This window comes from Ranitomeya imitator, chromosome 2 (assembly GCF_032444005.1).
Source record: "Ranitomeya imitator isolate aRanImi1 chromosome 2, aRanImi1.pri, whole genome shotgun sequence".
Classification (NCBI taxonomy): Eukaryota; Metazoa; Chordata; class Amphibia; order Anura; family Dendrobatidae; genus Ranitomeya; species Ranitomeya imitator.
The window spans coordinates 299,792,185-299,816,110 of NC_091283.1; the positions used below are offsets into that span (position 1 = coordinate 299,792,185).

A 23,926-nucleotide genomic window follows, 5' to 3' on the forward strand; every position below is an offset into this window, starting at 1 on the left:
GTCCAGAATATGTTGTCTCTGTATGCTTGATGTTTTAGTTCATTTTTCCTCTTAGCTCATGTTTTGAGAAATTAGCAGCTCTGAAGACATATACACTATATATAGAATATAAGGGGAAAAACTGTTTTCTTGTGGGTGTGTTCTGGAATATGATTCAGCACAAAACATGCTCCATCCCTCCTCCTCCCCTCTTCATAGACTATGAAGAAATACTGTATGATGTGAAGCATTTAGTGAGCTTTACCCTGAGACAAGCCTGATACTTAAAGTTCAGCATAAAGCTATCTAACAACATATTTTACAAACTTTATACTTGTTATCTGTTCTATTGATTTATGCAAAGATTGTTTTACTTCTATCCCAAATTATATAGTGCATGAGTCCCTATTCTTGCAAGAATTACAATATATCTTATTTTTTATAGGACAAAACTATTTTGAGAGCGAATTTACATAATTACAAAATGTCTAATAAGCAGCTTATGAAGTCAGCTGTATTTGAAGCATTTCACAGTGACTCAAGATAAAAAAAAACATTTTGTGTGTCAGTGTACAGGTGATCCAGATGAAAACAAATGCTGAGATGTCAAAATCAATGCATACTCAGGCAGTGTGAAAAATGTTCCTTCAAGAGCTTCCAATCTAAATAGACATTTACAACGCTGCCACCCAGTTTATAAAGCTCTGATTGAAAAAGATCACAGCAGCACCAAGAAACCAGAGACCAGCACTTCCTGCCATGCAAGGGAGGAGGAAAGAGCATCTTAAACATCAGTTACAAGATATTTTTTAAATGGCAAAGTTACTGTAACAATGACAGCAGATGTGTTTAAAAGACAGCTCATCGAGCTTGTTGTGAAGGACAGTGTATCATTATTTGCACGACCAGCTTTTACAGCTCCTAATGAAAAAATGGCCAGCAAACTTGGTGTTTCTCTGGAAAGAGAAAGTATTAGAAAATTAGTGATTGAAGAAGCCCTTAACCGAAAGGAAGATCTTAAAAAGAATCAAGAGACGCTTTGTGTTTCTTAAAATGGATGCCTGCACATGTCATAGAGTGAACTATTTTGCTATCAACGTTCGATATGTTTGTGACAACAACAAAAAATTGTTACTAAGACGCTGGCAGTAAAAGATACTATAGCTCATCACAGCAGCCAGTTTCTCCAGGCCTTAGTGGAAAAAGTTCTGCAAGATTATGAACTAAAAAAATAACAGGTTCTTGCTATTGTAACTGACAATGCTTCAAACATGATAAGTACAATTAAACTGATGAATGAGAATAATGAAGGTGAACAGCAGCTAGAAGAACATTTCACATTCAATATGTTGGAGATGGAAGGCCACAGTCCTGTTCCAATAACTGAGGAACAAACAGATATTACTACTGAAGAACAGCAAAATGATTTATTACAATTAGATGATCTTGTTGAAGCTGCTTCAGACCTCATTCCTTTTCATCACATGCGCTGTGTTGTGCACACGCTGCAGCTGGCAATAAGAGATGGTCTGCAAGAGGGACATGACTCCATCTTGAAGAGACGTGCTGGAAAAGGGGCAATTATGGATCAAGCCACTCGGTGGGGTAGCACCTACTTAATGATTGAGTGATTGCTTGAGCTGAAACTCTTCCTTGTAGATATGATCAACCCTCAGATAACACTACATGAAGGTCAATGGACACGGGTGGGTGGATGAATTGAAGGAATTGCTTCATCACCCATATACAGTGACTAAAAAGTTACAAGCTGAGGATTTAACTCCTGGTATTTTTATAAAGGGTGGAAGACCTTGTTGTTTTGCCTGTCCCAAAGGAGGTTTAACTGCAGATGGCATTGCTGCTTCAATGAAACAGAGAGATACTGCTATTAGAAAACAAAATTAATCTGGCAGCTGTTTATGTGGACCCGAGTGATCATATATTGCTGGATGATCAACAGCTTACTAAAGGAAAAGAAGCTCTGATTGAGGTAGCAGTTAGGATGAGTGGGCAACTGGGCAGCCAAGAGCAAGAGGACTCGGGTCCTGCCAGTGCTACTACTGCCGTTACTTCATCCTCATCAGATAAGAAGTTTGATTTAGAAAAGTATTTGGACGAGGTAGAGCAGGCAAAATGTTACCGCAAAGAAAAAGATTCCACTCCCATAGAAAACAGATTGACCATATTTCAGCAACATTTTTCACTTGCTCTCAAAGTAGAAGAGTTCAATCGTTCATCAAAACTGACTTTGCACGAGGAAATTCCTTTACACCCTGAAATTCTTAGAGATGTTGCCCATGTGGTTACTGTTTTGCCACCAACCCAAGTTAGTGTAGAGAGTTTACTCTCGATCCTTAAAATAATTAGGTCAGATTTGAGGTCATCTACGAAGGAGGATCTGATGGAGGCGTTACTATTTCTCAGAACAAATTCATAGACTGCACAAATGTTATTCAGTACATTCTTGTTGAAAACTGTTTTTATCCTACTTACTGCATAGTGTATAAATAATAATAATTGTAAATATGCAAAAAAAAATTTGTTCTAAAGTTGTATTCCAATAAATATATTTTATGTTCTATCTAAATGGCTTGATTATTGTATCATAATAATTATTAAAAGCCTGATGTTACCATTTTACTACAGTAAATTTATCACTTAAACATGAGACATGTTTGAGGGAGTCAGAGTAGTGGAGTCGGAGTTGGTGTCATGGAAATTGAGGAGTCGGAGGTTTGGTTTACCGACTCCATAGCCCTGCATATAATACTGGTGGATAAAACAAGAGTGAGCACAAGACCTTCATAGCTGTCTACACATCATAGGGGAGATCTTATGTCACCTTCTCTCCATCTACCTGATGATCCTGAGGAACATTGGGATCTTCTTGTTTACAGTCCTGTGGAAGAAGAGGACGGGGACATCTCTCTGGTGTTGTCATCTTACTGGATAGATCTGGGGGAAACGCATACAGGCACTGAATTCATTCTTTACATACAGATAATTATAGGCCGTGTGTATTTAGTCCAGTCTCTTACCTGGTGATGAGAGGGGCTGGGGAACCTCCACCACGACGTCCTTGTACAGATCTTTGTGTCCTTCTAAATACTCCCACTCCTCCATGGAGAAATAGACAGCGACATCCTGACACCTTATAGGAATCTGACACATACAATGATACCGTCATCCCCCGATCCCTTCGTAGTTTTACTGTATAATGTCCCAGCATTCCCAGCAGTGTCACCTCTCCAGTCAGCAGCTCAATCATCTTGTAGGTGAGTTCTAGGATCTTCAGGTCATTAATGTCCTCATGTATCAGGGGGTGAGGTGGAGGCACCATGATAGAACTCAGGGGTCTTCCCCATCCCTCAAACACAGTGTCCTGATGGCGTCCACTAGAGGTCTTCTTCACTACTGTGTAATCCTGGTTATGGAGAGACACATTAATAAATCTCACTACAGACATTTCCAGAGTCCTCACCTCTGCAGTTCTGTCCATCTGTTATTCCCATAGATGAGAATGATGTAATGTGACGTCATCGGAATCTCTCACCTCTCCAGTAAGCCGGAAGAGAATCTCTAGGGTGAGGTGTAATATCCTCTCCGCCATCTTGTCTCTGTCCATATCCATCCTTGATGGGTAAATTAGGAAAATTCTCTTATATAGAAGATCTTCACTGAGAGGATCCAATATTGTAGAGACCTGAATGAGAAGAAGATGAGCCGATGTAACATCATAACAATCCTGTGTAATAATACAATTACTGGAGATAATAAGGGAAACATATGAGGAGATTTATTATTTTACAGTATTTAGTTTCCTTCTTTACATCTACTAATAAAACCTATATATTTAGGCCACAGACAACAAGCAGTTTCTTCCTGGGAGTCGGCAGCTAAATACGTTCCTCATAGACTCATCTTCCATAACGCTAATTCTCGTCTCATTTACCGACACTGGAATCGACATTAGCAATACTGCAGGAGATATTCATTACACGGGACAGGAGAAATAACTACTTCATGATGAGGACGACATCTTCATCTTCTACTGCGGCTCTAGAAACAGATTTGTCCAGAGTCCGTCACTGACTCCATCACCACCGGCCGTCTATATGAAGGTTTCCAGTCTTCCCGCACTGTAATCTTCTATCACGTTAGATCTCAGGTCTGATTCACACACAGAAGTTTGAGGCTTTTAGAAAAGTTTGTTTGTAAGAACCAAGAAAGGAGATATTTGATGATAATATCTATGTACAGTGTTTTATTAGCATTTTCCTGTAGGCTTCCGTATATTATATAAAAAACACCAAAAAAAAAAAAATGAAAACAGTACTGGGGGAACATTATACTGTGTGGGACCCCATACTATGAGAGTAATACAGGTTTCCTTGGTTCCCGTCTTTCATAGTTGGGTCGTTTGTATCTATCAGCGGAAAAGGAATAAAAGCATTGTGATTCTTATAAGGAGACAACACAAAACCCCCTAAATATAACATTTTATAACAACCCCACAATCTGTGACTCTTCAGGGTAAATCGCTCTCTCCCCATTGGATTAGAGCTGATACTATGAAGCTAAAGGGACTAAACAGACTTTCTGTCACCTCCATAAAGGGGCACTTTACTGTGTTTGTCAGAACTGTCCGAGGATTATTAGAGGTGATAGTTTCCCCCAATTAGAAGGGACACCTGTGGATATTGGGGTCTTTACCTGCCTCAGTTCTGGGGGGATTTACTCGGTAAAGTGCTGGAATCACTTTCTTCCAAAGAGTTAAATGGCGTCTGTAACTTCAATGTCTTTCTATGAAGCTTCTTCTCGGAACTTTCTTGCGCTGTTTTCTGCCGTATTTCTATTACTCTCCGGAATCAGGAAAGTATTAAGTCCAATAGAAACTGCGGAGAAAGAATAAATTCTAATTCTGTGTTTCCAGGGAACTGGCTGCGATATCCCCTGTGCAATATATTTCTAGTATTAATGCGCCAGTAATGGGGAATCTCCACATCCCTCCACCAGCAGAGCCGCACCCCACATAGAGAATAATGGGGCCTCCAGCACCGACCTCCACCCGCAGAGCCGCACTCCACATAGAGAATAATGGAGCCTCCAGCACCGACCTCCACCCGCAGAGCCGCACTCCACATAGAGAATAATGGAGCCTCCAGCACCGACCTCCACCCGCAGAGCCGCACTCCACATAGAGAATAATGGGGCCTCCATCACAGACCTCCACCGCAGAGCCGCACTCCACATAGAGAATAATGGGCCTCCAGCACCGACCTCCACCCGCAGAGCCGCACTCCACATAGAGAATAATGGAGCCTCCAGCACCGACCTCCACCCGCAGAGCCACACTCCACATAGAGAATAATGGGGCCTCCATCACAGACCTCCACCGCAGAGCCGCACTTCACATAGAGAATAATGGAGCCTCCAGCACCGACCTCCACATAGAGAATAATGGAGCCTCCAGCACCGACCTCCACCCGCAGAGCCGCACTCCACATAGAGAATAATGGAGCCTCCAGCACCGACCTCCACCCGCAGAGCCACACTCCACATAGAGAATAATGGAGCCTCCAGCACCGACCTCCACCCGCAGAGCCGCACCCCACATAGAGAATAATGGGGCCTCCAGCACCGACCTCCACCCGCAGAGCCGCACTCCACATAGAGAATAATGGAGCCTCCAGCACCGACCTCCACCCGCAGAGCCACACTCCACATAGAGAATAATGGAGCCTCCAGCACCGACCTCCACCCGCAGAGCCACACTCCACATAGAGAATAATGGGGCCTCCATCACAGACCTCCACCGCAGAGCCGCACTTCACATAGAGAATAATGGAGCCTCCAGCACCGACCTCCACATAGAGAATAATGGAGCCTCCAGCACCGACCTCCACCCGCAGAGCCACACTCCACATAGAGAATAATGGAGCCTCCAGCACCGACCTCCACCCCCAGAGCCGCACTTCACATAGAAAATAATGGAGCCTCCAGCACCGACCTCCACCCGCAGAGCCGCACTCCACATAGAGAATAATGGAGCCTCCAGCACCGACCTCCACATAGAGAATAATGGAGCCTCCAGCACCGACCTCCACCCGCAGAGCCGCACTCCACATAGAGAATAATGGAGCCTCCAGCACCGACCTCCACCCGCAGAGCCGCACTCCACATAGAGAATAATGTAGCCTCCAGCACCGACCTCCACCCGCAGAGCCACACTCCACATAGAGAATAATGGGGCCTCCATCACAGACCTCCACCGCAGAGCCGCACTTCACATAGAGAATAATGGAGCCTCCAGCACCGACCTCCACATAGAGAATAATGGAGCCTCCAGCACCGACCTCCACCCGCAGAGCCGCACTCCACATAGAGAATAATGGAGCCTCCAGCACCAACCTCCACCCGCAGAGCCACACTCCACATAGAGAATAATGGAGCCTCCAGCACCGACCTCCACCCGCAGAGCCGCACCCCACATAGAGAATAATGGGGCCTCCAGCACCGACCTCCACCCGCAGAGCCGCACTCCACATAGAGAATAATGGAGCCTCCAGCACCGACCTCCACCCGCAGAGCCACACTCCACATAGAGAATAATGGAGCCTCCAGCACCGACCTCCACATAGAGAATAATGGAGCCTCCAGCACCGACCTCCACCCGCAGAGCCACACTCCACATAGAGAATAATGGAGCCTCCAGCACCGACCTCCACCCCCAGAGCCGCACTTCACATAGAAAATAATGGAGCCTCCAGCACCGACCTCCACCCGCAGAGCCATACTCCACATAGAGAATAATGGAGCCTCCAGCACCGACCTCCACATAGAGAATAATGGAGCCTCCAGCACCGACCTCCACCCGCAGAGCCGCACTCCACATAGAGAATAATGGAGCCTCCAGCACCGACCTCCACCCGCAGAGCCGCACTCCACATAGAGAATAATGGAGCCTCCAGCACCGACCTCCACCCGCAGAGCCGCACTCCACATAGAGAATAATGGAGCCTCCAGCACTGACCTCCACCCGCAGAGCCGCACTCCACATAGAGAATAATGGAGCCTCCAGCACCGACCTCCACCCGCAGAGCCGCACTCCACATAGAGAATAATGGAGCCTCCAGCACCGACCTCCACCCGCAGAGCCGCACTCCACATAGAGAATAATGGAGCCTCCAGCACCGACCTCCACCCGCAGAGCCGCACTCCACATAGAGAATAATGGAGCCTCCAGCACTGACCTCCACCCGCAGAGCCGCACTCCACATAGAGAATAATGGAGCCTCCAGCACCGACCTCCACCCACAGAGCCACACTCCACATAGAGAATAATGGAGCCTCCAGCACCGACCTCCACCCACACTCCACATAGAGAATAATGGAGCCTCCAGCACCGACCTCCACCCGCAGAGCCGCACTCCACATAGAGAATAATGGGGCCTCCAGCACCAACCTCCACCCGCAGAGCCGCTGCCGCACTCCACATATATGGCAGCTCTGTGTGTACAGGACCTGTGAACAGGTCACAGGAGGGGAGGAGTCAGGGGTCACATGATCAGGGGCCTCAGTGTATGTGCACCAGGGGGGACTCATTAGGGAGATTTACACTCCCATGTGGGCAGTAGTGTGGTGGATTATGCCATAACAGACATGGACCCAGCAAGCATAAATGCCTTCATAGTCACCACCGAAACCCACTTTCAGGTCCTGAATGGAAAAGCGTGCAGAACCTTCTATGCCATCAGAAGACAACTGTACCACCTCAAACCTCCAGGGAGAGTTTGGCTTTAGATATTCGATAGCGTCATCACTCCTATACTGCTGCATGGTGGCGAGGTTTGGGACCCAGCGACTTACCCAGACCACACAAAGTAGGATTCCAGCCCAACCAAAGTCTTCCACCTGGAGTTCTGCAAATATCTCCTCCAAGTACATCTCAGCACCTCAAACAGAGCCTATCAGGCAGAGTTCCTTTTGTGGCTAACTATAAACTAGAGGCCGCTATCACATCAGCTGCACATACAGAGCAGTAACCCCAGCTCCTACCATCATAAAGCCCTACTGAGCCAAAGCCCAGAGCATGTTATGAACCCCAGCAGCTAGTCCCGCCAAAGTCAGCAACACAACCTGACCAAAGCCGAAATAAGGAAGATCTCAGAGAGCTGCAAGATGCAATATATAGAGGGTTGGCAGAGTGAACTCCCAGAGACTCACTATCTACCGGTCACTGCGGAGGGACTATACTCTGGCCCCACATCTGGAGAGGTTACACCACCCCAAAGACAGGCAGAACCTGAGCCTATACAGACTGAGTGCCCACAGTCTAGAGGTGGAAACGTTGTCACCGACAGACATATAAGCCACGGGAGAACAGACTGTGCCAGCAGGGGGCACTGGGGACGAGGCGAACTTCCTGCTTTACTGCAACAAGTTCTCAACAGTGAGGGCCTCCCACTTCCAGAGACTTTCCATTCACAATCTGGACTTCCCATCCATGGACGAGGAGAGGAAACTGTGCATCCTACTGGGGGAAGAGGAATCAACAGTGGAGATCGCCGCTCGATACCTCACCATTAGTGATGAGCAAACGTGCTCGCCATTACTCGCCCGAGTATCACTATGCTCGGTGTACTCGGCGAGCACCGAGTATTTCCGGGATTCGGCGGGAGCTCGGGTCTCCGCCCTGCAATTCTGGCGCTCTTTAGAGCACCAATGACAGTGCAGGGATTGTCAGCCATGCACTGTAATGCCGCAGCCATCTTTGTTGTGGTATTACAGTGATTGGCTGGCCGCACAGCGTCATCAGGTCTATAAGAGGCCCGACGCCGCCCTGCTCGCCGCATCCTGCTCCAGACTTAGTGAGTGTAGGGAGAGCTGCTGCTGAGAATCGTGCTTTTAAGAGTTAGTGTAGGTCTGCAACTGTTCAGTCCACAACTGCTGAGAAACCAACAGTCCTTTTTTGGGCTAATTCGTGGGTCCCGAGATTGCAGCGCTAGGTAGGCAGGTGAGTCTATGTGCACATATCCACATCAGTGCAAGGCCTGCAGGTACTGTATGTGAGTACATAGCTCTCACTGCATACCTCCAGAAGCTCCATTACTGTCTGCTGCTGCTTATTTAATATACAATATATCTAGCTGCAGTTTTCTGTGCCTTTTATTTTTTCACCTGATACCTGCTCCTTTAATTCTAAAGCAATCCATTGCCTCCTTATTTTAACATTTATTTGCTTTTTCAACCTGCCTACTACAGGCAGGTTATTGAAATCTAAGAACGTGCAAATCCACTTTTTTTTTGTGACAGACACTAGATGTGAGTGCGCCCAAAAATCTTTTTTTTGTGTGTGTTATAGCCAACTTGTTGACACAATTTAGTTGTGCCCAAAAAATCAAGGTCACATTTAGATCAGTCTGTTATCTGAGGCTGACGGCTGGTGTACCGGTGGTGGAAAAATCATAGCTTCACAGGCATATGTTTCATAGTTCTGTCTGCTAGCCTAGGTCCACTCTTTTTTTGTTATTTTAAATATTCTCCAAACCCCCCCAAAAAATTATAGTCTGTTAGGCTAGGTTCACATTGCGTTAATGGGTTAACGCTAACGGACTGCGTTGCACGGCGAAAATGATGCAATTAACGCCGTGCAACGGGTCCATTAGCGCACCCATTGACAGCAATGTGATTTGTGCCTGTAGCGCATCGCTAGCGTATGCCATTTTCGGCACGCGCTAGCGATGTGCCGTTCTTTTGTGATGGACCTCGGGGATCTGCGCTAGCGGGGACGGCGAACGCGGACCCAAAATAAACATTGCGTTAGCGCTATGCGCTTAACGGATTGCCCTAACGCAATGTGAACCTAGCCTTATGTCAGGCTGAGGCCTGTTGTATCTGTGGTGGAAAAAGATACTAGAGCGAAAGAGACAAGGTTGGTCTCATATAAGGGGATCACCACAAATAAAGATAACGTACTGGAAAAAACACAACTTTATTAGGACAACATGTATAAGTAGCAAAGCACAAAAAAATATTAAAAACATTTAAAAACATACTGGTACAAACAACCCATAATAGGGCTACAACCCACACTGGACGAAATCACATAAGCCGAATGTAGTACTGGAAAGAGGTGGCTAATACCACCATGCCTACATAGACAGCTCTGCTGCACCCCCAAAAAATATCAAGATAATGACAAAAAGTACTATAATAAGCTAAAAGGGGTCAGAGCACAATTAGTACTCAGAACATCCATATGTACACATCCTAATAAATGTATAACAAGAATGCTCCTAGTATTATAAAGGAGTTTACACACACAACAGTGAGTCAGACCTGGACTGCATGGCCTAAAAGGCTGTATGAGGTGTAAAATAGGCACAAACCCACAGCCATGCCAGAGATAAACACAGGTAACAAATGCAAAAAACCTCACAATATGAGCGTACCACAAGGCACAATAACCAGAGGAGTCCCAGAAATAATGTGCAAACCGGGTGTAATACAAAGTCCAAATGTGGGCAGCAAAAAGACCCAACGCGTGTCGCCACCTACAAGAGGCTTCGTCAGGGGTGATATCCGGAGGCAGAGCCTGCTACTTAAATAGGGATAACATTTACCTAAATCAGCTGTATTCCTGTTAATCCACCGCATGGAGTAGAGCAAAGCAGTATGAGTCACCCACCTCTCTGCTGAGAGCGCATGCTCCGGCGTCCATGGAGTGGGAGTGCCCATGACCAGAGTTGCCAGGGTAACGGAGACGCTCCAAAGGCAGCGCCTGCTCTTTCCAGCATACAGTGTTATGAAAGGCAATTCAGTACTACAATGGACATAGCGGTCAGAGCACATACAGTGATCTGACAATAACCCAAAATCATAGAACGAGCTCTGAGACGTGGGAACTCTGCAGACCGCAATCCCTAATCCTCTCCAAACAACACTAGAGGCAGCCGTGGATTGCGCCTAACTCTGCCTATGCAACTCGGCACAGCCTGAGAAACTAACTAGCCTGAAGATAGAAAATAAGCCTACCTTGCCTCAGAGAAAGACCCCAAAGGAAAAGGCAGCCCCCCACATATAATGACTGTGAGTTAAGATGAAAAGACAAACGTAGAGATGAAATAGATTCAGCAAAGTGAGGCCCGACTTTCTTAACAGATCGAGGATAGAAAAGGTAACTTTGCGGTCTACACAAAACCCTAAAGAAAACCACGCAAAGGGGGCAAAAAGACCCTCCGTACCGAACTAACAGCACGGAGGTACACCCTTTGCGTCCCAGAGCTTCCAGCAACAAATTAGACAAGCTGGACAGAAAAAATAGCAAACAAATAGCAAAGAAGAACTTAGTATGCAGAGCAGCAGGCCACAGGAATGATCCAGGGAAAAGAAAGTCCAACACTGGAACATTGACAGGAAGCCAGGATCAAAGCATTAGGTGGAGTTAAGTAGAGAAGCACCTAACGACCTCACCAGATCACCTGAGGGAGGAAACTCAGAAGCCGCAGTACCACTTCCCTCCACCAACAGAAGCTCACAGAGAGAATCAGCCGAAGTACCACTTGTGACCACAGGAGGGAGCTCTGCCACAGAATTCACAACAATACAGACAACCAAATACTGACAGCCCAGGCCGATTTGCCAGAGCTGCAATGACGCTACACATCCTGCGTCTACGTACCTGTCAGTGTGTCATGCATGGTACAGTGACCTACAGACGTACAAAATACAACTCCGGCGCACAAAAGTTGAATGATAGTGAGGCTGTGGCTAATCCAAACAGGGTTGCCAAGGCTGCTAAGCCCACACAAAGCCACTTAATAATGGAGCATATACATGGAGCGCCCAGCGTAATACCCTGCAGATCGCAAGGACGCAATACATATAGCGCCCGCCCATCGTAACCCGACAGTGAACTTAGAGTAGCTCACCCAAGCATGGTTGCCAAGGCTGCACAAGCAGCACACGTTCAGAGCCTGCCTATCTAAGCTGCCAGCACGGGACGCACTAAAAAGGCGCCTGCAAACCAAAGCACTGCAACAATAAGGGTATGACTCACCCAGGCAGGGTTGCCACGGCTGCAGGGATGCCACCTATCCAGCGCCTGCGCACCAGAGTGTGTGGCCAGAGTGCAAAATACCTTCCATGCTCACGCACAAATATACTGGACAGGACATAAGTGCGCACCATTTACTAACACTTATGTGTCCACATGTATGAACTGTCAGCACCGTACGCACTGAATATAGCGCCCACACACCAAAGCACAGCAGCAATCGTGGTGTGACCCCCCCAGGTAGGGTTGCCACGGCTGCAGGAACGCCACTTGAACGGCGCATACGCACCAGAATATGTGGCCGAAGTACACAACACAATACCCGCCGCACGGATGGTGGGCCATATGAAGGTGCACAACCTTTAGTTCCATTTGAGCGCCTACACATCTGCAGCTGGCAGCACGGAACGCACAACATATAACGCCCGCACACCATAGTGCAGCAGTAATCAAGGCCTGACTAACCCGGACAGGGTTCTGTGGTGGAAAAAGTCGTAGCTTCGTTGGCTTAAGTTTCATAGTTCTGTCTGCGAGCGTTGTTGTACTAATTTTTAATTTTCTGCCAAATTTCACATACAAGAGAAAAAAAATTAGATAGTCTGTTATCTGTGACTGCGGCCTGGTGTATCGGTGGTGGAAAAATCGTAGCTTCGCAGGCATAAGTTTCATAGTTCTGTCTACTAGCCTTGTTCCACTTTTTTTTGTTATTTTAAAAATTCTCCAACCCCCCCCCCAAAAAAAATTATACAATCTGTTATGTCAGGCTGAGGCCTGTTGTATCTGTGGTGGAAAAATCGTAGCTTCGCAGGCATAACTTTCAGAGTTCTGTCTGCTGGCATCGTTGTACTCATTTTTAATTTTTTGCCAAATTTCACATACAAGAGAAAAAAAAAATTAGACAGTCTGCTATCTGTGGCTGCGGCCTGGTGCATCGGTGGTGGAAAAATCATAGCTTCGCAGGCATAAGTTTCATAGTTCTGTCTGCCTGCCTTGTTCCACTCTTTTTTTGTTATTTTAAAAATTCTCCAACCCCCCCAAAAAAAATTATACAATCTGTTATGTCAGGCTGAGGCCTGTTGTATCTGTGGTGGAAAAATCATAGCTTCGCAGGCATAACTTTCATAGTTCTGTCTGATAGCATCGTTGTACTCATTTTTAATTTTTTGCCAAATTTCACATACAAGAGAAAAAAAAATTAGACAGTCTGCTATCTGTGGCTGCGGCGTGGTGTATCGGTGGTGGAAAAATCGTAGCTTCGCAAGCATAAGTTTCATAGTTCTGTCTGCTAACCTTCCACTTTTTTTGTTTTTAAAAAAAATTTAAATTTTCAAAAAAAAATTATCCAAAAAACAATTTTATACAGTCTGTTATGTCAGGCAGAGGCCTGGTGTATCGGTGGTGGAAAAATCATAGCTTCGCAGGCATAAGTTTCATAGTTCTGTCTGCTAGCCTTGTTCCACTCTTTTTTTGTTATTTTAAAAATTCTCAGTCAGTTATGTCATGCTGAGGCCTGTTGTATCTGTGGTGGAAAAATCGTAGCTTTGAAGGCATACTGATCAGATATCATTTTGCTCCAAATAAAGATTTGTGTTCAGCTTTTGAAATAGTTCAGTAGTCCATTTAAAATGGGCAAGGCAAGGGACGGGGAAGTAGACGTGATGCTGATGGTGCATGCAGAGGACGAGGCCTTGGCTAAGCCGAAAGTGGACCACAGCAAAGACCCACATCTTCTCGCTCGACCTTCCTGTCCCAGTTTCTAGGGGATCACAGCACACCACTATTGAAGCCAGAGCAGTTGGTTGGATAGCGGATAATACTTCCTGCCACTTAGCCACCACCACCATGTCTTCCACACGGTCAAGTCTGAGCAGTCGTGAGTATGGACTGGATATTCCTCACCCTGATACTCCTTCCTCCCACCATGCCGAATGCCCTGAAACAACTGATCCCACACTTGGACACTCCAAAGAGCTGTTCAGTTTTCCCTTTCAAGATTCCAGACTCTCGGTCGGTCAACTTGAAGTGGGGCCAGATGAGTTTGCATGTAGCGATGCCCAAAGCTTTAACCAGCTATGGTCACACGAAGGCGATGGTGGGAAAGTGTCACAAAAAGTGGACGATGATGAGACACAGTTGCCAGGAAGTCAGGAGGAGGAGGAGGTTGCAGATGTGGAAGACTAGGTGGTGGATGACATATTGACTGACCCAACCTGGCAGGAGAACATGCAGAGCGAGGACAGCAGCACACATGAGGAAGGAGGCATATCACCCCAACAGGCAGGAAGAAGCAGTCTGATTGCCACAGAAAGAAGGCGTGCATCCGTTCCCCGTAACACCAACATTGGGGAAGTTGCCATTCCAACTGTTAGATCTTCCCGAGTCTGGTAATTTTTTAAAGACTCTGCCGCTAGCCCCAAACAGGCCATTTGCAGCACCTGCCATACCCGCATCAGCAGGGATAGCAAAAGTACCAGCCTGACCACCACCAGCATGATCAGGCACATGGCAGCAAAGCACCAGACTTTGTGGGTCGAACCCCAGGCTCCAGGAACACTGCAGGTGACATAACTGCTTCTTCCACTGTTTTGCATAGAAGCCAGTCCCCAGTCCACCGTGCATATGAAGATACCTCTAGCCCTGCACCTGTTGTTGCCCACAGTCAAGCAGCACCATCATCCAGCCCGTCCACGTCCTTGTCCCAACACAGCCTTCAGCTGTCTATACCCCAGTCATTGGAACGCAAGCGGAAATACCCAGTCAACGCCCCACAGGCCACAGTCCTAAATTCTAACATTTCTCTTCTGCTTGCGCTTGAAATGTAGCCCTTTAGGCTCATTGAGATGGAAGCTTTCCGCCATCTGATGGCAGCGGCCATCCCAAGGTACTCGGTTCCCAGTTGCCACTATTTCTCCCGGTGTGCCGTACCGGCATTACAACAGCATGTATCCCACAACATTACCCGTGCCCTCAACAATGCTTTAATGGGAAAGTCCACCCAACCACGGACACGTGGACAAGTACTTGTGGCAAAGGACGGTACATCTCACTGACGGCACACTGGGTTAACATAGTGGAAGCCGGGACCCAGTTGGACCTTGGGATGGAACACATCCTCCCCATGCCAAGGATTGTGGGCCCTATGTCACTCAGGGTTGCCCCCACAGTCTTCAGCTCCTGCACCTCCTCCTCCGCCTCTTCAGCCTCCATCTCTGAAATCAACACATCAGTCAGAAGCTGGAAGCACTGCAGCACTGCCTCAGCCAAGCGGCAACAGGCTGTGCTGAAGCTAATCTGCATAGGTGACAAACCGCACAATGCATAAGAGTTGTGGACAGCGCTGAAAGAACAGTCAGATATTTGAATGACACTGCTGAACCTACAGCCAGGCATATTCATTTGTAACAATGGCCGGAACCTGGTGGCGGCTCTGAGGCAAGGTGAGCTCACACACGTACCTTGCTTGGTCCATATGCTTAACCTCGTGGTTTAACGTTTTCTGAAAAGCTACCTGGAGCTGCCTGATCTGCTAGTGAAAGTACGCCGTCTGTCTGCCCATTTTAGAAAGTCAGCTACATCTTCAGCCGCCCTTGCAGTGCCTCAGCAGTATTTGCAGCTTCCGGCTCACCGACTGGTGTGTGATGTCCCCACGTGCTGGAACACTAAGCTGCATATGTTGGAAAGGATTTGTGAGAGGAAGAGAGCAGTTGTTGACTACCAACATCAACAAGGCAATTGATATTCAGTTCAGACTCCGCACATAAGACCTCAGGAGTGGACATGGATGTCAGACATATGTACCATCCTACAAAACTTTGAGGACTGCACCAAGATGGTGAGCGGCGATGACGCCATAATTAGCGTCAGCATCCCGCTTCTCAGCATTCTGAAAACCTCTCTGCTCACAATTAAAGAGGATGCATTGCAAGCAGAGCACGAGGACATGGATCAGGGAACCATACAGGGGGATTACACTCAGCCCAGCCTCATGTCTTCCCAACGTGGATTGGTAGGCAATGAGGAGGAGGAGGAAGAACAGGAGCTACTTTCATGCGCTATAGATAGTACTACAAGCACAGCTATCATACGTCTGTTCGGCGGGATGGTCTGAGGACCAGGAGGAGGATGAGGAGGACAGCATGGTCATTCGTCCTGTTGGTGAGGACACGGAAGTCTTGCCTTTTAGCAGTCTGGCACACATGCCTGACTTTATATTGTGCTGCGTTTCACGTGACCCTCGCATTATAACATTTTTGGGTGACACTCATTACTGGTTGGTGACACTTCTAGACCCACGCTACAAGGAGAACTTTCAATCTCTTCTGCCAGAGGCAGAGAGGTGTACTAAAATGTTGCAGTACCAGAGGGCCCTTGTAGCAGAATTACTTAGAAAATTCCCATGTGAAAACGCTGGCAATAGACGTCAGAGTTTGTTGTACAATCAAGGAGTCCGAGCGAGAGACAGAAGTACAATCCAGCTCTGGCAGGGGAACAATGGCAAAGTTCTGGGACAGTTTTCTCAGACCCTCCCATCGTGCCGGCACAGAGGCAAGGGGTGCTGTCACAAGAAATGAAATGTTTGGGAAGATGCTGAGGGAGTACCTTGCAGATCGTACAAACGTCCTCCGGGATTCCTCTGTGCCTTTTAATTATTGGATATCCAAGCTGGACACATGGCATGAACGGGCTCTCTACGTCTTGGAGGTCCTGGCCTGCCCTTCGGCTAGCATTCTTTCAGAGCGGGTTTTTAGTGCCGCTGGTGAAATTATAACAGATAAGCGCATCCACCTGACAACTGAAAATGCTGACAGACTAACTCTTATAAAAATGAACAAGGGCTGGATTGGGAAAGACATCTGTACATCACCAAGTGAAAACAGCGAAACATAACCTCTAATACATTCTCTTTTTTGGGGAGGTGTATTCTCATGCACCTCTTCACAACCACACATGGGTATACGCTTCCAGATTTGGTCTGTTTGTTGTTATCCTACTCCTTATCCTCATCCTCATCATCCACAACCAGTAGAAAACCATGGTGAACGGATTCCGTGATGCCAAAGTCACAATTTTTTTGGTGCAAGGGTGTTTTTATGATGCCCGTTACTAATTGGAAACCAAAACAAATGTTACTCCCACAGGGGGAAATGTCATAAAAAAGAGATGTACGTCTATTATTCCCATTTATTCTTATATTTTCTATTTTCTCTATCTCTGGACAGTCCTCTAATGAGGTAGTGTATACCACTACAATAGAAAATTATTCAAAGACTTTTATATTATATTTTTATTTATAGCCCTCTCTCTGAGCTGTTGCTAGGGACAAACATATCTCGTTGGACACATTCTGCCTTCAAATCTATGAACCTGTGTTCGCCCCTCCCTTTTGTTATTTACTTTCATCGGTGGATTCACATTTTTTATTTATTCAATTGATTTCATTATGATTTATCTTTATGTCTCTTCATTCTCCACCACTAGATCTCAAGGCTTAATGTCTTCTGTGCCGCTACAGGCAGTTCAATTTTTGGCAAGGGTGTCTATGATGCTCATAGTATATTTTTTAAAAATGTATCCCCCTTGGGGAAATGTTTGTCAGCCCATGCAGTGAGTGTATGGGCATTACAAGTCTAGGAGACATGCTCCTTTAAATTGGGCTATTTTTAATGAGGCATTCTTCCACCTCTCATCATTTCCCACCACTAGATCACCAGGGTTCATGTGTTCCGTGCTGCTACAGACAGTCAATTTTTTGACAAGGGTGTCTATGATGCCCATTGTATTTTTTTTTTTAAATTTACCCCCCATGGGGAAATGTTTGTCAACCCATACACTTAGTGTATGGGCATTACAAGTATAGGAGACCCAATCCTTTACATTGGGCCTATTTTATCATGAAGCCTTCAGCAATGTCTCCTCATTCTCCACCACTATATCACCAGGTTTAATGTCTTCTGTGCTGCTACAAGGGTGTCTATGATGCACATAGTATATTTTAAAAAAAATGTATGCCCCTTGGGGAAATGTTTGTCAGCCAATACACTGCGTGTATGGGCATTACAAGTCTAGCAGACACACTCCTTTACATTGGGCCTATTTTTTCATGAGGCCTTCAGCAATGTCTCCTCATTCTCTGCCACTAGATCACCACGATTAGGTGTACTGTTGTGAAAGGTAATTCAGTACCACAATGGACATAGAGGTCAGCGCACATACAGTGACCTGGCAATAACCCAAAAAACAAGAACGAGCTCTGAGACGTGGAAACTCTGTTGACCGCAATCCCTAATCCTCTCAAACCACACTAAAGGCAGCCGTGGATTGCGCCTAACGCTCCCTATGCAACTCGGCACGGCCTGAGAAACTAGCTAGCCTGAAGATAGAAAATAAGCCTACCTTGCCTCAGAGAAATACCCCAAAGGAAAAGGCAGCCCCCACATATAATGCCTGTGAGTTAAGATGAAAAGACAAACGTAGAGATGAAATAGATTTAGCAAAGTGAGGCCCAACTTTCTGAACAGAGCGAGGATAGGAAAGGTAACTTTGCGGTCAACACAAAACCCTACAAACACCACGCAAAGGGGGCAAAAAGACCCTCCGTACCGAACTAACGGCACGGAGCTACACCCTCTGCGTCCCAGAGCTTCCAGCAAGCAGTAAAAAACAAATTGACAAGCTGGACAGAAAAAAACAGCAAACAAAAAGCAAAGAGGAACTTAGCTATGCAGAGCAGCAGGCCACAGGAACGATCCAGGAGGAAACAGGTCCAATACTAGAACATTGACTGGAGGCCAGGATCAAAGCACTAGGTGGAGTTAAATAGAGCAGCACCCAACGACTTCACCACATCACCTGAGGAAGGAAACTCAGAAGCCGCAGTACCACTTTCCTCCACCAACGGAAGCTCAGAGAGAGAACCAGCCGAAGTACCACTTGTGACCACAGGAGGGAGCTCTGCCACAGAATTCACAACAGTACCCCCCCTTGAGGAGGGGTCACCGAACCCTCACCAGAGCTCCCAGGACGACCAGGATGAGCCATATGAAAGGCACGAACAAGATCGGGAGCATGGACATCAGAGGCAAAGACCCAGGAATTATCTTCCTGAGCATAACCCTTCCACTTAACCAGATACTGGAGTTTCCGCCTTGAAACACGAGAATCCAAAATCTTCTCCACAATATACTCCAACTCCCCCTCCACCAAAACCGGGGCAGGAGGATCAACAGATGGAACCATAGGTGCCACGTATCTCCGCAACAATGACCTATGGAATACGTTATGTATGGAAAAAGAATCTGGAAGGGTCAGACGAAAAGACACAGGATTAAGAACCTCAGAAATCCTATACGGACCAATAAAACGAGGTTTAAACTTAGGAGAGGAAACCTTCATAGGAATATGACGAGAAGATAACCAAACCAAGTCCCCAACCCGAAGTCGAGGACCCACACAGTGTCTGCGATTAGCGAAACGTTGAGCCTTCTCCTGGGACAAAGTCAAATTGTCCACTACATGAGTCCAAATCTGCTGCAACCTGTCCACCACAGTATCCACACCAGGACAGTCCGAAGACTCAACCTGCCCTGAAGAGAAACGAGGATGGAACCCAGAGTTGCAGAAAAACGGTGAAACCAAGGTAGCCGAGCTGGCCCGATTATTAAGGGCGAACTCAGCCAAAGGCAAAAAGGACACCCAGTCATCCTGATCAGCAGAAACAAAGCATCTCAGATATGTTTCCAAGGTCTGATTGGTTCGTTCGGTCTGGCCATTAGTCTGAGGATGGAAAGCCGAGGAAAAAGACAAGTCAATGCCCATCCTACCACAAAAGGCTCGCCAAAACCTCGAAACAAACTGGGAACCTCTGTCAGAAACGATATTCTCTGGAATGCCATGTAAACGAACCACATGCTGGAAAAACAATGGCACCAAATCAGAGGAGGAAGGCAATTTAGACAAGGGTACCAAATGGACCATCTTAGAGAAGCGATCACAGACCACCCAAATGACTGACATCTTTTGAGAGACGGGAAGATCTGAAATAAAATCCATAGAGATATGTGTCCAAGGCCTCTTCGGGACCGGCAAGGGCAAAAGCAACCCACTGGCACGAGAACAGCAGGGCTTAGCCCGAGCACAAATCCCACAGGACTGCACAAAAGTACGCACATCCCGCGACAGAGATGGCCACCAAAAGGATCTAGCCACTAACTCTCTGGTACCAAAGATTCCAGGATGACCAGCCAACACCGAACAATGAACCTCAGAGATAACTTTATTCGTCCACCTATCAGGGACAAACAGTTTCTCCGCTGGGCAACAATCAGGTTTATTAGCCTGAAATTTTTGCAGCACCCGCCGCAAATCAGGGGAGATGGCAGACACAATTACTCCCTCTTTGAGGATACCCGCCGGCTCAGATACACCCGGAGAGTCGGGCACAAAACTCCTAGACAGAGCATCCGCCTTCACATTTTTAGAGCCCGGAAGGTATGAAATCACAAAGTCAAAACGGGCAAAAAACAACGACCAACGAGCTTGTCTAGGATTTAACCGCTTGGCGGACTCGAGATAAGTCAAGTTCTTATGATCAGTCAAGACCACCACGCGATGCTTAGCTCCTTCAAGCCAATGACGCCACTCCTCGAATGCCCACTTCATGGCCAGCAACTCTCGATTGCCCACATCATAATTTCGCTCAGCAGGCGAAAACTTCCTGGAAAAGAAGGCGCATGGTTTCATCACCGAGCAACCAAAACTTCTCTGCGACAAAACAGCCCCTGCTCCAATCTCAGAAGCATCAACCTCGACCTGGAACGGAAGCGAAACATCTGGTTGACACAACACAGGGGCAGAAGAAAAACGACGCTTCAACTCTTGAAAAGCTTCCACCGCAGCAGAAGACCAATTGACCAAATCAGCACCTTTCTTGGTCAAATCGGTCAATGGTTTAGCAATACTAGAAAAATTGCAGATGAAGCGACGATAAAAATTAGCAAAGCCCAGGAACTTTTGCAGACTTTTCAGAGATGTCGGCTGAGTCCAATTATAGATGGCTTGGACCTTAACAGGGTCCATCTCGATAGTAGAAGGGGAAAAGATGAACCCCAAAAATAAAACCTTCTGAACACCAAAGAGACACTTTGATCCCTTCACAAACAAAGAATTAGCACGCAGGACCTGAAACACCGTTCTGACCTGCTTCACATGAGACTCCCAATCATCCGAGAAGATCAAAATGTCATCTAAGTACACAATCAGGAATTTATCCAGGTACTCTCGGAAGATGTCATGCATAAAGGACTGAAACACTGATGGAGCATTGGCAAGTCCGAATGGCATTACTAGATACTCAAAATGGCCCTCGGGCGTATTAAATGCAGTTTTCCACTCATCGCCTCGCTTAATACGCACAAGATTATACGCACCACGAAGATCTATCTTGGTGAACCAACTAGCCCCCATAATCCGAGCAAACAAATCAGATAACAATGGCAAGGGGTACTGAAATTTAACCGTGATCTTATTTAGAAGGCGGTAATCTATACAAGGTCTCAGTGAACCATCCTTCTTGGCTACAAAAAAGAACCCTGCTCCTAATGGCGACGATGACGGGCGAATATGCCCCTTCTCCAAAGACTCCTTCACATAACTCCGCATAGCGGCGTGCTCAGGCACAGATAAATTAAACAGTCGACCTTTTGGGAATTTACTACCAGGAATCAAATCGATAGCACAATCACAATCCCTATGCGGAGGTAGGGTATCGGACTTGGGCTCATCAAATAAATCCCGGTAATCAGACAAGAACTCAGGAACCTCAGAAGGGGTGGATGACGAAATAGTCAGAAATGGGACATCACCATGTACCCCCTGACAACCCCAGCTGGACACAGACATGGATTTCCAATCTAATACTGAATTATGGACTTGTAGCCATGGCAACCCCAACACGACCACATCATGCAGATTATGCAACACCAGAAAGCGAATAACCTCCTGATGTGCAGGAGCCATGCACATGGTCAGCTGGGTCCAGTACTGAGGCTTATTCTTGGCCAAAGGCGTAGCATCAATTCCTCTCAATGGAATAGGACACTGCAAGGGCTCCAAGAAAAACCCACAACGCCTAGCATACTCCAAGTCCATCAAATTCAGAGCAGCGCCTGAGTCCACAAATGCCATGACAGAATACGATGACAAAGAGCAGATCAAGGTAACCGACAAAAGAAATTTTGACTGTACCGTACCAATGGTGGCAGACCTAGCGAACCGCTTAGTGCGCTTAGGACAATCAGAGATAGCATGAGTGGAATCACCACAGTAGAAACACAGCCCATTGAGACGTCTGTGCTCTTGCCGTTCAACTCTGGTCAAAGTCCTATCGCACTGCATAGGCTCAGGTTTAAGCTCAGGTAATACCGCCAAATGGTGCACAGCTTTACGCTCGCGCAAGCATCGACCGATCTGAATGGCCAAAGACATAGACTCATTCAGACCAGCAGGCATAGGAAATCCCACCATGACATCCTTAAGGGCTTCAGAGAGACCTTTTCTGAAAATAGCTGCGAGCGCACCTTCATTCCACTGAGTGAGTACGGACCACTTTCTAAATTTCTGACAATATACCTCTATTTCATCCTGACCCTGACACAGAGCCAGCAAATTCTTCTCTGCCTGATCCACAGAATTAGGCTCATCGTACAGCAATCCAAGCGCCAGGAAAAATGCATCGATATTACTTAATGCAGGATCTCCTGACGCAAGAGAAAATGCCCAGTCCTGAGGGTCGCCACGCAAAAAAGAAATAACGATCCTAACTTGTTGAACTGGGTCACCAGAGGAGCGAGGTTTCAAAGCCAGAAATAGTTTACAATTATTTTTGAAACTCAGAAATTTAGTTCTATCTCCAAAAAACAAATCAGGAATAGGAATTCTCGGTTCTAACATAGAATTCTGAACCACAAAGTCTTGAATACTTTGTACTCTTGCCGTGAGCTGATCCACACATGAAGACAGACCTTTAATGTCCATTGCTACACCTGTGTCCTGAACCACCCAAATGTCTAGGGGAAAAAAAAGGCAAAACACAGTGCAAAGAAAAAAAATGGTCTCAGAACTTCTTTTTTCCCTCTATTGGGAATCATTAGTACTTTAGGCCTCCAGTACTGTTGTGAAAGGTAATTCAGTACCACAATGGACATAGAGGTCAGCGCACATACAGTGACCTGGCAATAACCCAAAAAACAAGAACGAGCTCTGAGACGTGGAAACTCTGTTGACTGCAATCCCTAATCCTCTCAAACCACACTAAAGGCAGACGTGGATTGCGCCTAACGCTCCCTATGCAACTCGGCATGGCCTGAGAAACTAGCTAGCCTGAAGATAGAAAATAAGCCTACCTTGCCTCAGAGAAATACCCCAAAGGAAAAGGCAGCCCCCACATATAATGGCTGTGAGTTAAGATGAAAAGACAAACGTAGAGATGAAATAGATTTAGCAAAGTGAGGCCCAACTTTCTGAACAGAGCGAGGATAGGAAAGGTAACTTTGCGGTCAACACAAAACCCTACAAACACCACGCAAAGGGGGCAAAAAGACCCTCCGTACCGAACTAACGGCACGGAGGTACACCCTCTGCGTCCCAGAGCTTCCAGCAAGCAGTAAAAAACAAATTGACAAGCTGGACAGAAAAAAACAGCAAACAAAAAGCAAAGAGGAACTTAGCTATGCAGAGCAGCAGGCCACAGGAACGATCCAGGAGGAAACAGGTCCAATACTAGAACATTGACTGGAGGCCAGGATCAAAGCACTAGGTGGAGTTAAATAGAGCAGCACCCAACGACTTCACCACATCACCTGAGGAAGGAAACTCAGAAGCCGCAGTACCACT

General features: G+C 46.6%; 1 protein-coding gene across 1 annotated transcript in view; it reads right to left on the reverse strand.

Moving 5' to 3' along the window:
- Window positions 1-23,926, reverse strand: part of LOC138663342 (oocyte zinc finger protein XlCOF22-like) — a 79,852-nt gene that overhangs the window by 21,489 nt on the left and 34,437 nt on the right. Inside the window, exons 2-5 of the mRNA XM_069749519.1 lie at window positions 3,533-3,682; window positions 3,224-3,403; window positions 3,018-3,141; window positions 2,837-2,934 (exon numbers count right to left, since the gene is read on the reverse strand). Of these exons, the coding sequence (XP_069605620.1) occupies window positions 2,837-2,934; window positions 3,018-3,141; window positions 3,224-3,403; window positions 3,533-3,682 (552 nt within the window). The remainder of the gene's footprint in view (window positions 1-2,836; window positions 2,935-3,017; window positions 3,142-3,223; window positions 3,404-3,532; window positions 3,683-23,926) is intronic.